The 12,611-nt window shown below is 33.8% G+C and overlaps 1 protein-coding gene across 1 annotated transcript; it reads right to left on the reverse strand.

Moving 5' to 3' along the window:
• Positions 1–3,450: 3,450 nt before the first annotated feature.
• LOC148602022 (uncharacterized) lies at positions 3,451–10,888 on the reverse strand. The gene is made up of 3 exons (XM_088554486.1): positions 10,750–10,888; positions 4,227–4,262; positions 3,451–3,884 (listed from the first exon to the last, which is right to left on the reverse strand). Exons 1-3 carry the CDS (start codon positions 10,853–10,855, stop codon positions 3,637–3,639), a joined length of 390 nt encoding a protein of 129 aa, XP_088410612.1. The 5' UTR covers positions 10,856–10,888; the 3' UTR covers positions 3,451–3,636.
• Between the last annotated feature and the right edge of the window lie 1,723 nt (positions 10,889–12,611).

A 12,611-nucleotide genomic window follows, 5' to 3' on the forward strand; every position in this document is an offset into this window, starting at 1 on the left:
ATATATACACTTAACACTTCGCATGAGTATTTTCTCCAAGTGGGATACATCGATACTGTGTGCTCATAGTTTTTCTAGTATTCAATAAATAGCTGGTAATATATAAGCTCTCGATAAAAAAGCTCAATACATATCCATTTTAGAGTTTTTATTTTATCGATTTTACCCTGTACGACATTATGATTTGCTAAAAGGCTGTCCATGGAAAAAAATCAGGCAGATCCTAAGATTTGTTTAGCAGTAGATAAATTTTATCCCTCTTTCCAACGTCATGTAGAAACCAAATGTTAGTCAAAATGTATAAAGTTTGTTTTAAAGCAATAATGGATGGCTCGGAAAAGGATTTTAAAATTCTCTTACAAAGCAACCAAAATTTGTCATGTGCCACACACTGCCTGTCTTAAGTGGGATGACCCCGATAGTGACATAACATTTATACCTCCAAAAGGCATAATTATTCAATTCCATGGGATGCATGCGAAGCTTTTTTCACACTGATAGATTGAAAATTGGCATTTCATTTAAATGCTGTTCAATGAAATGAAAACAAAACCACCCAAAATATGAATTACAAAATACATACATGTACATGATATACAAAACTGTAAACTGTGCAAACTTTTGATTTATTTAATACAAGGGTAATATTCTGCCTATCGATCACCTGTCTGAGAGGGTTATAGTAAATGTTTGGTACCAGTTCAATTTGAAGGAACCAATATGCGCGACGTTCATATCAAAAACTGTATATAGGAATTGTGCTTATTTGAATACATTGTACTAGATTTCAATTAAGCACGAACTTTCTGCGAATTTTAACGAAGAATCATTTTTTATCAAATAATTCTAAAAACCAAAAACTGAATTTAAGAAAAACCGAAGGTGTCATGAAATAAAAATGTAACTGTTAATTCCGTAATCAAACCAACGAAGCCAACTGAGTATTGAAAAAATGGGGATGAGCGAGTGGGTAAAATATTTTATTATACTTCATATCAATTTGCTGAATTTTCACTAGTTCAATACGAGAGTAATATTCTGCTCTATCGATCACCTCTCTGAGAGGGTTCTAGTTTTTTAGTCTATTTTTACCGCGTGAAGAGCGAAGCTGGTTCCGGTAAATATTTGGTACCAGTTTAATTTGAAGGAACAATAAGCGCAACATCCATATCAAAAGCTGATATAACATCGATCATTCAATGCATTTCAGCAGACGTAATTTTTTGTAGTTATAATTCCAAGCCTACGAGGAATCTAAGCCTAAACATTTCTAACTGTTTTATCAAACTAAAAAGTGAAAAAAAGTAAAAAGTAATAAAGAAAGTGTTCAAATGAGAATTATGTCAGTGCTGTTTTTTCATTTATTGAATTATTGACATATTTTGTGTTTTGTTTTGTTTTGCTTTTTTTGTAGTATTTTTTTTGTCATTTTTGTATTTTTTGGGCGTGATTAATCACATTGCACGTTTACAGTTTCAAAGAGTAATAAATGGAACCAAGATTCTTGCGAAAATGAAAAGAATGTAATCCAGGAGCAAAGACCAGACATGGAAAACACACAAACACAAAAATTAACCAAAATAATATGTACAAAGTAATTTATCATTTGAATTCTTAGGTACATTTGTATGAATTTTCTGAGGTTTGGATCTTATACGATAAGTGGAAAGGCGCCAGTCTTCATGTCCACGAACAAGTCAGGATTTAAGGGGGCACCCCCTTCTTATTGGAAAGAGTAATCAAGGGAACCAAGGTTATAGCGGTAGACCAGACATGGAAAACAGACATACACAACAAAGAACATAAAGTAACTAAAATCATACATATAAGGTAAGAAAAGCAAATGAGCAACTCGGACTCAACTGAAAACTGGGAGCATGGACCTGGTGCACCGGTAGGGTAAGCGTCCCCTGTTTTTCTAGAAACACCCGCCGAGTTTCTCATAAAAAGTCAAGTCCGGGGTAGACAAATGAGGAAAGGAAAACTATGACCCGTTGAATAAATCAGTTCTCATGGTGCAGATGGATACACCATAACGATCGACGAGTTCATGATGACGACCATAAAACTTCTGTTGTGATGACTTCAATCTTTTAGCAACATAACCCTGTTCCAGAAGCCTATTTGTTAGAGTTCTAGCGCGATACAAAAAGTCTGCGTAGTTTCGGCAAGCTCTTGCATAACGTATGCTATGAAAACTCCATACGTAGGTGCTGAAGGGATGTTGCCACATATGAAAGGAAAGTTGACAATTCTGAATGAAAAGTCATCACGTTTGTCGTAAAGTTTGGTCAATAGTTTTCCTTAACCATCGATTCTAAGTGTAGGTCAAAATATGAAGCTGACTTCACAGTGTCTGTAGTATCCTTTATCTCAAGTTCTTTGGGGTAGATGCGATGTATCAAATCCACGAAATCAGGATTGTTTAACGATAATACGTCATCTATACAGCGCAAATTGAGATCAAAGGATCTAGCCAAACGATATTCTATCTTTCTGATCAGATCATCTATAAAGTCAGCCTCATAAGAGTGAAGGAATAGGTCAGCAAGTAAAGGAGTACAATTTGTTCCCTGGAGATCTGTCAGTGTGACCTGCATTTTATCATCATGTAAATAATTTTGACCTTTCTTATTTTTATAAAATGCTCAATTACAATTTATACTGTAATAAATGTACAAGTTGTTTTTGTATATATAATTTTATATACTATGAAGTGAAGAATTATCCAGGAACACTTTGTATACGTACTAAGTGTAAGTACTACAGTCATGTTCACGCAACATACATAAACACCCGGACTATACAGGCTTTAAATGAATTATGTTGATATACCTTTGTTGCTATATAAACATGCACCAAACAGGCTTTAAATGAATTAAATGCTGTGCTAGAAACTACACAAAACATTGTTAAATTATAATCCTAAATGCAAAGTGAGGGAATACAGTAATGTGTCAGAAGGTTATCCATCTGTTTCTTTTCCTACACCAGTCAATTGCTTTCTGATATAATCTTTGTTACATATTCCCATTGTGCACCTTTTTCCGACGCAGTCGGTATAGTTACGCTTTTTATCCTTTACCTTAACGACGCTCTTCCATGGAAACGCAAGTCACCTGATCGAAATTTTGTTTCCCGATTGGTAAATACTAATAACTTGGTGGTTTTCGAAAATAAAACCTTTTAAATTGCGTGTCATGTGTTAGTTCCTGAATGAAATGTAGAAAATTATACGTAAATACGTATACAAATTTTTCTGCTTTGGCTATCTTTTTATTACTTGTTTTTCGTTGCGATAAAAAACTATTTGGATGTCAAAAGGTCTATGTTATCATTTGAGAAGCGGAGTGTGCAGCAATTTACTATGCATTGCTCACAGTTTTTCTAGTATTGAAAAAAAAGCTGGTATTATAAATTACAAATTCAACTGCTCTCGATGAAAAAAGCTTTATACATTTTAAAGTTTTTATTTAATCAATTTTACCTTGTACAACATTTGAAGATGAGTTTTATCGAGCTCGTTCAGAACTTTTCATAGATTTTATTGTTATCGGTTTGGTTTTTTTTATGTGCGGATGTGGTTTTTTAAAACCCATAAATACGTTCATTTGATTTGACGTTTCTGTTTTTATTTTAGGAATCCTCATCACCGACATAGTATGCAAAGTGGTCGTCGCCAAGTTCGTCAGCTACGGACATCCTCCCGATGAGGGGACGACGACGCATACTCTTACTTGGTTCACAGTTCTGGAAACATTCACATGGGCAAGTAGTTTCATCAGTGTTTTTCACGTTTACACACTCGTGTTTTTGGCAAGATTGGCAAACAAGTTTACAATAAGATTTATTGTGAAAACATAGTTGTTGGTAGTCGGGACACGCTGAAAAAATAATAAATCAATTAAAAAATTCATATAACTAAATACATTGTTAATATAATTATCTGTGTAGATAAAACAGATTCTTTTCAAAAAACAGTTGGCATAATTTATGTACGGTAGATAATTTTCGTTGCTTAAAATGGAAATCACAAAATTATTTTATTTTATATTTAAATTGCATGCAATGTAGTCATGAATCATAATTTTAATAGTTCCAAGAAAAGTTGTTTCTTTTTTAAATTATGTTTTTCATAAGATTAATGTCTTAGTTGTAAAATAAAGTGCAAATTGATTTTAATCGAAGGAAAACAACAAACTTGGCGAGATTAAAAAATAACTTACCGGAAGGATTTACATCAGCTGTACCAATTCTGCGCCCTATCGAAAGATAAAAAAAACATAATTACTGTTCCATACTAGAGTTCATGTCTAACAAAAATAATGAATAAATGGACAAGAGCCACGTTTAAAATATAAAAAGGAACTTCATACAAATTAAATATTAATAACACGTAAAAAAAAATAAAGAATATGGGTCCAAATGTTCGGCCTTATGGAACTCGTTAGGGGCAAAACGTATTGAAAAGAAAAACTGACATTTGGCGACCCACACAATGGAAACAAGGAGCCCTTCAAAATTGATCTGATCATTGTAAAGATGCATCAAGTTCAAGATGAAAAATTATACAATTGTAAGTGATCTGACCAAAAGCAATTGAAAGCCGGGCTGGTGTCTAAATAATAAGGGTTTTACATTCATCCCAAAGGGTGGGCAGTCCCAACAAAGCTTATATATTGTTCTAGGAACTTTCGTTGGTTTTCGCCTGAACATGTTTCCAAAGGACAGTTAATTTCATGCCGTCGACACAGTGGTTTGCCTCCCAATAATGTTTACCAACTGGACAACCCATTCCATAGGTGATGCTTTGTTTGTATTCTACAAATCGATCACCCAATCTCCAAAAGTTATCGCCAACATAAACCTAATTTACAGCGTAAACGACGTTTTCTGAGGTACAAGTTAATATTAAGACGATGGCTGGCCCGACGACCTCGTCAGTTTCCTTAATAAAAGAACATGACAAACCATGGGGTCCCTTACAGTATCGTGTGCCTTTGTAACGGACAGGGTGCGTCTAGTGGCAATATTGAAAGAACTCGTAGCAAGGTGTGCTTTAAGACTCTTTCCTTTTCTATAGGCAGTAATTGGAAGCGAATCGTTGAACACTTTCCCTTCCAAGGTTTTAGTTGAGTCTAGGTTTGATGTACCCGTTTACTTTTGTTCCTACGTGCATTTTCTTGGTTATTTCGTGTTCTTTGTTATATCTATAGCAAGGTCTTACGAGTTATGCAAATAGATTTTTACTCTTTAGGGCGAATATTCTATTTGGATAACGAGGAAGGCGGTGCTAGAAATGACTTGTGACATGAACTGACCACACCCATTAATCGATAACTGACCAATGAGAGATATGCAGGCACGGGTAGCTCTCGCTCTTGTTTCACGTGGAATCATTTTCATTCGAGGCGGAGTTGTCCATGTGCAATATTTATGGTAATGAGGTTGGATATTGCAAAATTGTATTCCAATTAAATTCTATGGGAAAACGTGATCTTTCATGCAATATCATACAAGATTTCTAGTAAGTGCATACTTGGTCTTCCTGTCATATTTACTTAGTAAAAAGAACAAGAAAAAATCTCAATTCATGTTAAAAGTTGTGTGTGTCTATTTTCCTTGTCAAATGTTATCCTTGTATTATGTTCATTTTGATTACTGTTCGAATCCTGGTTCGTTTAATTTCCTTTTCCATTATTACATTTGCCCAAAATAAATGAATATGGATATGAATTAATACATGTCATTCATGTCGTTTAAAAAAGCAGTTCTGTTTTTTGTTGTTGTTTCTTTCCAGTCTTACAAATTGTGTCCCACTAAACTTATACAAACGGTATGCTACAAATGTCAAACTAATGACTTCCGAGCTAATTAATTTTCCTATGAGACATGGATTTTTGTTACAAGCTTTGTTACACAGCACCCAAATACACTTGAACTGATGTTCACGTAATTTAATGCTTGAACATTACCTTGCACGAAATGCAGAATCACCAAATGACGTTATAAAATAAAATTTAAAGTTAATTTTCAAGTGCATCTAAATGGACGAAAAAAAAATTTGTAGAAACTTCATGTTATGCAATTTAAGTGTGTTTAGTTTATTTAAGGAACATTATATTGTTTCGGTCTATGAAGAAATAACCTCAACTACGTGGTACAAACTGTTAAGTGTGCACCACGTGCACAGTCATTTTGGTCAATTCAAATAGACCGAAAAATATAAAAGTCATCACTATATCACTTATTTTAGTATCAATTCATTAAGACAGGTTGATCAATAAGTGGAACAACAAAATTACCGAAGGCTTATCAAGTCAAGTCCGAAATAAATATGGCAAATCAGACAAGTCAAGACACACTTTTTTATCTAGTAATCAGAAAGCGTGTTACTTCTTTAGAAACATCAAAAGAGTAAAACAATGCAAAAAAAAAGTAAATATTACAAACAAGGACAAAGGTCTCACTAACCACTTCTAATGTTTCCAATACTTTATTCATTGACGATACCGTTTTTTCAAGTTTTCACTGTGATTGCCCTGGACAAATGAAATTTGAAAGGTGGGAAGCTTTAAGAAATAAGGCTTACAATATACTTTTTACTTATGGTACTATGTAAAAATGTTTCCAAAAAGGGACATTAATGAATGACAATAAAACTCAACATTTGGACCTTTTCTGCTCCTAATAGCTGATAGCTGTGAAGCAAGTTCCTCAAGTTTACAAGTTCACAAATTTACATTATTCGCACATTTTGAAATACAAATATGATTCTTAAGAACACATTATTTTCTTTTTTTATGTCTACTTTTGACCAGCATACACGCCAATTGTGCACTTAAAATGCATAGATCTAGGTTCTGTTTGTTTCCCTGGAGTGGTATTTGAGACCGACCTTATACACTACCGAAAGGTTGGTAAAAATATCTTGAACAGAAGGATGAAGATCAATTCCCACGTACGGTATTAATACTTTCATCTCCTGTGTAATCTGCAAAACACGGCGTTTTATTGGTCAATTTGGAGTCGTGGTGGTAAAATGATGTTTTTGTGCCATTATGGCTATCGGAATTTTATTATCTAAGATTACAGAAGGTTCCAAAATATGAAAATTCTACAGACGAGAAGAAAATGCACACAAAACATAAGTTTCCACGTATTCTAAATTGGTCATGCTGCAGTTAATGTTTTGGCACTTAATTACGAAGACATTTATTTGTGTCAGTGGGTAACAAAATGTTGAATTTACATTTTTCATTTGAAAGAGTAATCAAGGTTTTAACGGAAAACAAAAAATGTAAACCAGGGACAAAGACCAGACATGGAAAACAGACAAACACAACAAAGAACAGTAATTAACTAAAATAATACATACAAAGTAACAAAAGTAAATGAGCAACTCGGACTCCACTACACACTGAGAGCATGGACCAGGTGCACCGGTAGGGTAAGGGTCCTCTGCTTTTCTAAAAACAACCGTCGAGTTGCTCATGAAAAGTCCGGGGTAGACGAAAGAGGAAAGGAAAACTATGACAAGTTGAACAACTCAGTTTTCATGGTACAGATGGCTAAATCATAACGATCCACGAGTTTATGATGACGACCATAAAACTTCTGCAGTGACGACTTCAATCTTGTAGCAACATAACCCTGTTCCAGAAGCCTAATTGTAAGAAGTCTAGCGCGATACAAAAAGTCTGCGTAGTTATTACGGCAAGCTCTGGAATACGCAGGTGCTGAAGGGATGTTGCCAAAGATGAAAGAAAATTTGACAATTCTGAATGAAAGTTCATCACGTTTTCGTAAAGTTTGGTCAGTAGCTTTCCTTTACCACCGATCTCTAAGTGTAGGTCAAGATATGAGGCTGACTTCACAGTGTCTGTACTATCCTTTATTACAATTTTTTGGGGTAGATGCGATGTATCAATTCCCCGAAACTAGGATTGTTTAACGATAACACGCCATCTATATAGCGAACTGAGACTAAAGGATCTAGCTAAAACATATTCTTTCTTTCGGGTCAGATCAGCCTCATCAAAGTGAAATTATCAAGTATTAATACATGAAATTTTCTTATAAGTTTTTTCTTTTACTTTTCTTGTGGAGAATATATGAGAAATTCAATCGAGTTTATAACTAGTGCTGCACGTAAATTTAATGATAAAACGAGAATGGAAATGATGATGATGAAGAGACAACAACCCCATTTGGATAAAAAAACTTCAGCTCAAGGCCACCCCTGGGTCTTCAATAAACGACGAGGAAATCTTCACACCACAGGGCAGGCTGCAGCTGACCCTAAAAGAACACTATACACAGGTACAGCGAAAAAGTTGCTCCCATATACTCCAGCAACGTAAACAATACATTGAAAATGAAAACGATACAATACATACACAGGTCAGAAATTCCTGATTTGTTACAGGCGCAAACTAAGCGACGGAGTGAAAGTCCTCTGGCGTGATCATAACAATCCTCCTTTAAATCTGAACACCGTGGAAAAAATATTACCCAATTAAACACACCTAAAAATCTAAATCTAAAAATAAGACGAAGTTAAATGATGTTTAAACAACGACAAGAATAAGTATCCTAATATGATTTTAGGCTATGCCTATTATGGACGGAGATAATACCTTGTTTATAAGGCACTGCCATGTTGCTATGGCGAAGTTGCATTCGGCGAGAAGAAGGCGGGAGACTTTCTTCAGGGAAAGCTTAATACATTTCTACATAGCATATAATTTCCAAATTATCATTAAATAAATAAATTAATATAAAATCGTATCCATCGGCGTATTAAAAGGCAAAACATCGCTTTCCGCACTTGTGCAATTGTCTACTTCCGTGTCTACAATTTTCGTCACTTTCGTCGGAACACTTTTAGCCATTCATAGTTCTGGTCTTACATTTTTCATCTAAAGGACGTCGCTGATGCTTTGTCCATATTATAAAACATGATACATGTATAAAGATTTGCATTCATTTAAATACAAAAAAATACCAGTTTTATATATTGTAAATTTTTATATGTACACGTGTTTCAAGGAGTAACAGCATTAAAATCAAATATGTAGAAAGATTATTATCAAAATATTAGTTGTTTACAAGAAGTACTCAAAAACAAAATTATCGATCGAGGAAGCCAAATCCACCACCGAGAGGTTTTACATAGACCATACGAAATATTTTTAGCAGATAGATTTTCCTATTTTTTTTCTCAGAGATAACCTTTAATACACATACTGCAGAACTTTAATACAAAAATCATAGGTCATCGCATTATTCCTTTACATAAGCAACCTTTTACAAAATTTGATATGGAATTAGTAGAAATTTCCACAGTTTTGAAAACTATTTAAAATTTGTATATACATTTTCTTAATTTTTTTTTATTAAAAGCAATTAACTGACACTATTGCATATTTCAAAAAGAAAATTGGCAGTCACCGAATTCTATGGTCTTATGATATTAAAAAAAAATCCCATTACATTTCGATAAAATATTTTCCCGTCAATTATCTGCCCTTATAAAAGTAGAACTCGTAGAATCATTGTTCACACATAGGCCTAATCTGTAAAGTCATTAATTTAATCCGACCCTAATTGAGATTGAAAATACGAATGCAAATGCAACCCGTATCCGAATAAATTCAACACCATACCTTGCATGAATTATTTTCATTCTTGTATGACAAAAGTATATATTTCGTCTGTATCTTCCAGGGATAAAAATATCGGATAGTATATAGTTCACATATATAACAAGCCATATTAGAATACCGAATTTATTAGTAACCTCGACACTTTATATTACTTGATTGCATTTAAAAAAGCTGAGATGTTGTTTAAATAACACGACGAGTGAGTAAGTTTTTCTATTTTTCGATTCTACTCCCTACTAAAATAAATGCAAATAAACTGTAGCAACATTTCGTATAATTGTTTTAACTTAATAAAATTGATGATAATTAATTTGAGTAGTTACAAGAAAGCATAATTTTAGCACATAACTAATGCGTTTACATATCAAATTAAGCATCCTAATTGCCCTAATTACGATTTGCTTTTTAGACATACTTATTTACACTTTTTCTATCTAAAATTAAAACTAGACGAATTTAGACGACTTAAAATGGAATAGATATACATTGTTTGACTTTAAGTTTAACAACTTTTTGAATTATTTACCAGATACGTTGTCCATTACATTATATTAAGAGTAATCAAGGTGATCAAGATACTCACTGTTAAATACTCAATGTTCATTAATCAAAATTTGTGATGAAACAGTTTCTTGCTTTTCTTGTCGCGCCATTGGTTTATCCTTTAAATAAGATGTAACACATAGTTATTTATCTAAAGTGAAAATAGAGTGAAACTTCATGAATTTAAGCGATTCCTTGAAAGAGTAATCAAGGATACCAAGGTTATAGCGTTAATCAATAGAATGTAATACAGGGACAAAGACCAGACATAGACATGAAAAACAGACATACACAGCAAAGAACATAAAGTAACTAAAATCATACTTACAAAGTAACAAAAACAAATGAGCAACTCGGACTTCACTAAACACTGAAAAACTGAAAAGCTGTGTAAACCAGACACCTTAAGAATTTATTCAAACCAGCTTCAGTTTAAACCTGTGTTACCCAAACACTTGTCTTGGCCGACGAAAACCTTAAGTCCAAAAGAAGCTCGGTTTAGACCGTTTCACTGTAATTAATTTGCTATAAAACTTACATGGAATAAGGGAATTAACTCCTCTGTTCACATTTTGATTGTTTTTTTGTAAAATAAATCCTTCACAAACAGGCAAAACAAAAGCAATTATAAGTAGCGCTTTCATTATCAGAAGTATATGTAATTACATACATGTAATTAGACACGCATCCAGTTCTATTCTGACAGTGTAAAAAGTTCATACATGTAATAAAGTGCTACCATGACATAATCTTTGATATCTGACATGTAATTGTAATTCTACAACGAAGATATACCTTACTAGAAAAACTTTGAAATCATACATGTACATGTAAGAGGTGTAGCGTAGTATGAATAATACATATGTACTAGCCCTACCTTGTTATATAACATTCTTCCACTTTGAAATGTTAAAACATTGAGTCAACGTTCATTTTCTACAGTCCTTGAACCGATCCGCACAACGATTTGACGGAACTATAACCGTTGACTGATTGATCTCTGACAAATCGATGACCGGTGACTGGAGACAGATCTGATCGCAGTTTTGTTATATAAAATGACGTAAGATCTGTTTTAAATAAACGTTCTATGGTCACGTGTTGCGATCACCAGTTAAAAGGATCGGTTTGGCGGATCGATGAATGACCAGAAACCGATCGTTGATCGATGACCGATCGCAATTTTTGTTGCAGGGATCAGTTCAGGTGATGGAAAAAGAATCCCCGTGCGGAAAATTCAGTTCAGTTTTTGAAAACCGTGTAATGTAGAACATGAATTCCTTCATTTGGTTGTTAGGTTAGGTAACCGTCTTATTCTTATTTACTTATTAAATTGTTTGTTGTTTGACGTCCTCCGGTTTTAGGTAAAAACGAAATTGTTGATATTTAAATGATTAGTTGTGTTTTTATAGCGGGCAAATTGCTCAATAGCAAAATGCACAGATGTGTGTAACATACATCACTAAAACGGTTCCTAGTGATAGTTATCAGCTAAACCTGATGTGTCTGGATAACCAGCATAAAGCGGGAAATTCCGCAGCCAGAAAATCAGAAATTAGCTCTTGTCGGAATCAACTGTTAGAGCGTTTTGTTCTGTGATATTTACCCAGTATAACATTATCGACTTGCAATTTGGGGGGTTGTGGGGTTGGGGGGGGGGGTTGTAGCAAAATGACACTATTTACTTTAATGGTACTTCCCACAGTTTTACTTGTCTTTCGGTTTGTTGCTTTTATAAACATTTACATTAATTTTATTAGATACTTCGTGTGTCTTTATTTTGTGAGGTTTATTATTACCTTGTTATGGACAACAACTTCAATTTGTTTATGTTTCTGACAAGGCATTTTAATGAATGCTTTTTTTTTAAATTATAATTTATCCACACTTCTATTAAGATATGAGTATTTGATTACACTCTACATGAAGCGTTAAATATCTGTTGATTGATACATTTTTGCATAGTGTTTTTTCTTTTAAGAATGCACCCATACGTTGATACAAGCCTAGAAATAGATGCTACGCTGCAATATTAAATAACACTTGGATAAGGCACAGAAAACGTCACTCATGTTTTGAAGTTTAATGTTGATATTGTTTTATGATAAACTTTATCGATATCTTTATAAACATCCACAATGGCATGTACTGATTGTGTTATCCCCTGAAGTAAACGTCTAAAGTGTTTACTAACAGGAGTCATCACCACTGAGGTGGTATGCAACGTTCTCACGTGATAAGGCATCGCGAACGTCGTAATCCCGACTGCGCCACTTAGACTCAAATGGAATATTCTTGCTGTATGAATACAGTTTTGAAAACATGGACATGGACAAGTTTTAATTTCCCAATTTTCTGTAACGCTAACACAATCGTGATGTATTTAAGACTTGTAAACTA

Source organism: Perna viridis, chromosome 12, assembly GCF_037379345.1.
Source record: "Perna viridis isolate PV_CMFRI_1.1 ecotype Kerala chromosome 12, ASM3737934v1, whole genome shotgun sequence".
In the NCBI taxonomy this organism is placed as follows: Eukaryota; Metazoa; Mollusca; class Bivalvia; order Mytilida; family Mytilidae; genus Perna; species Perna viridis.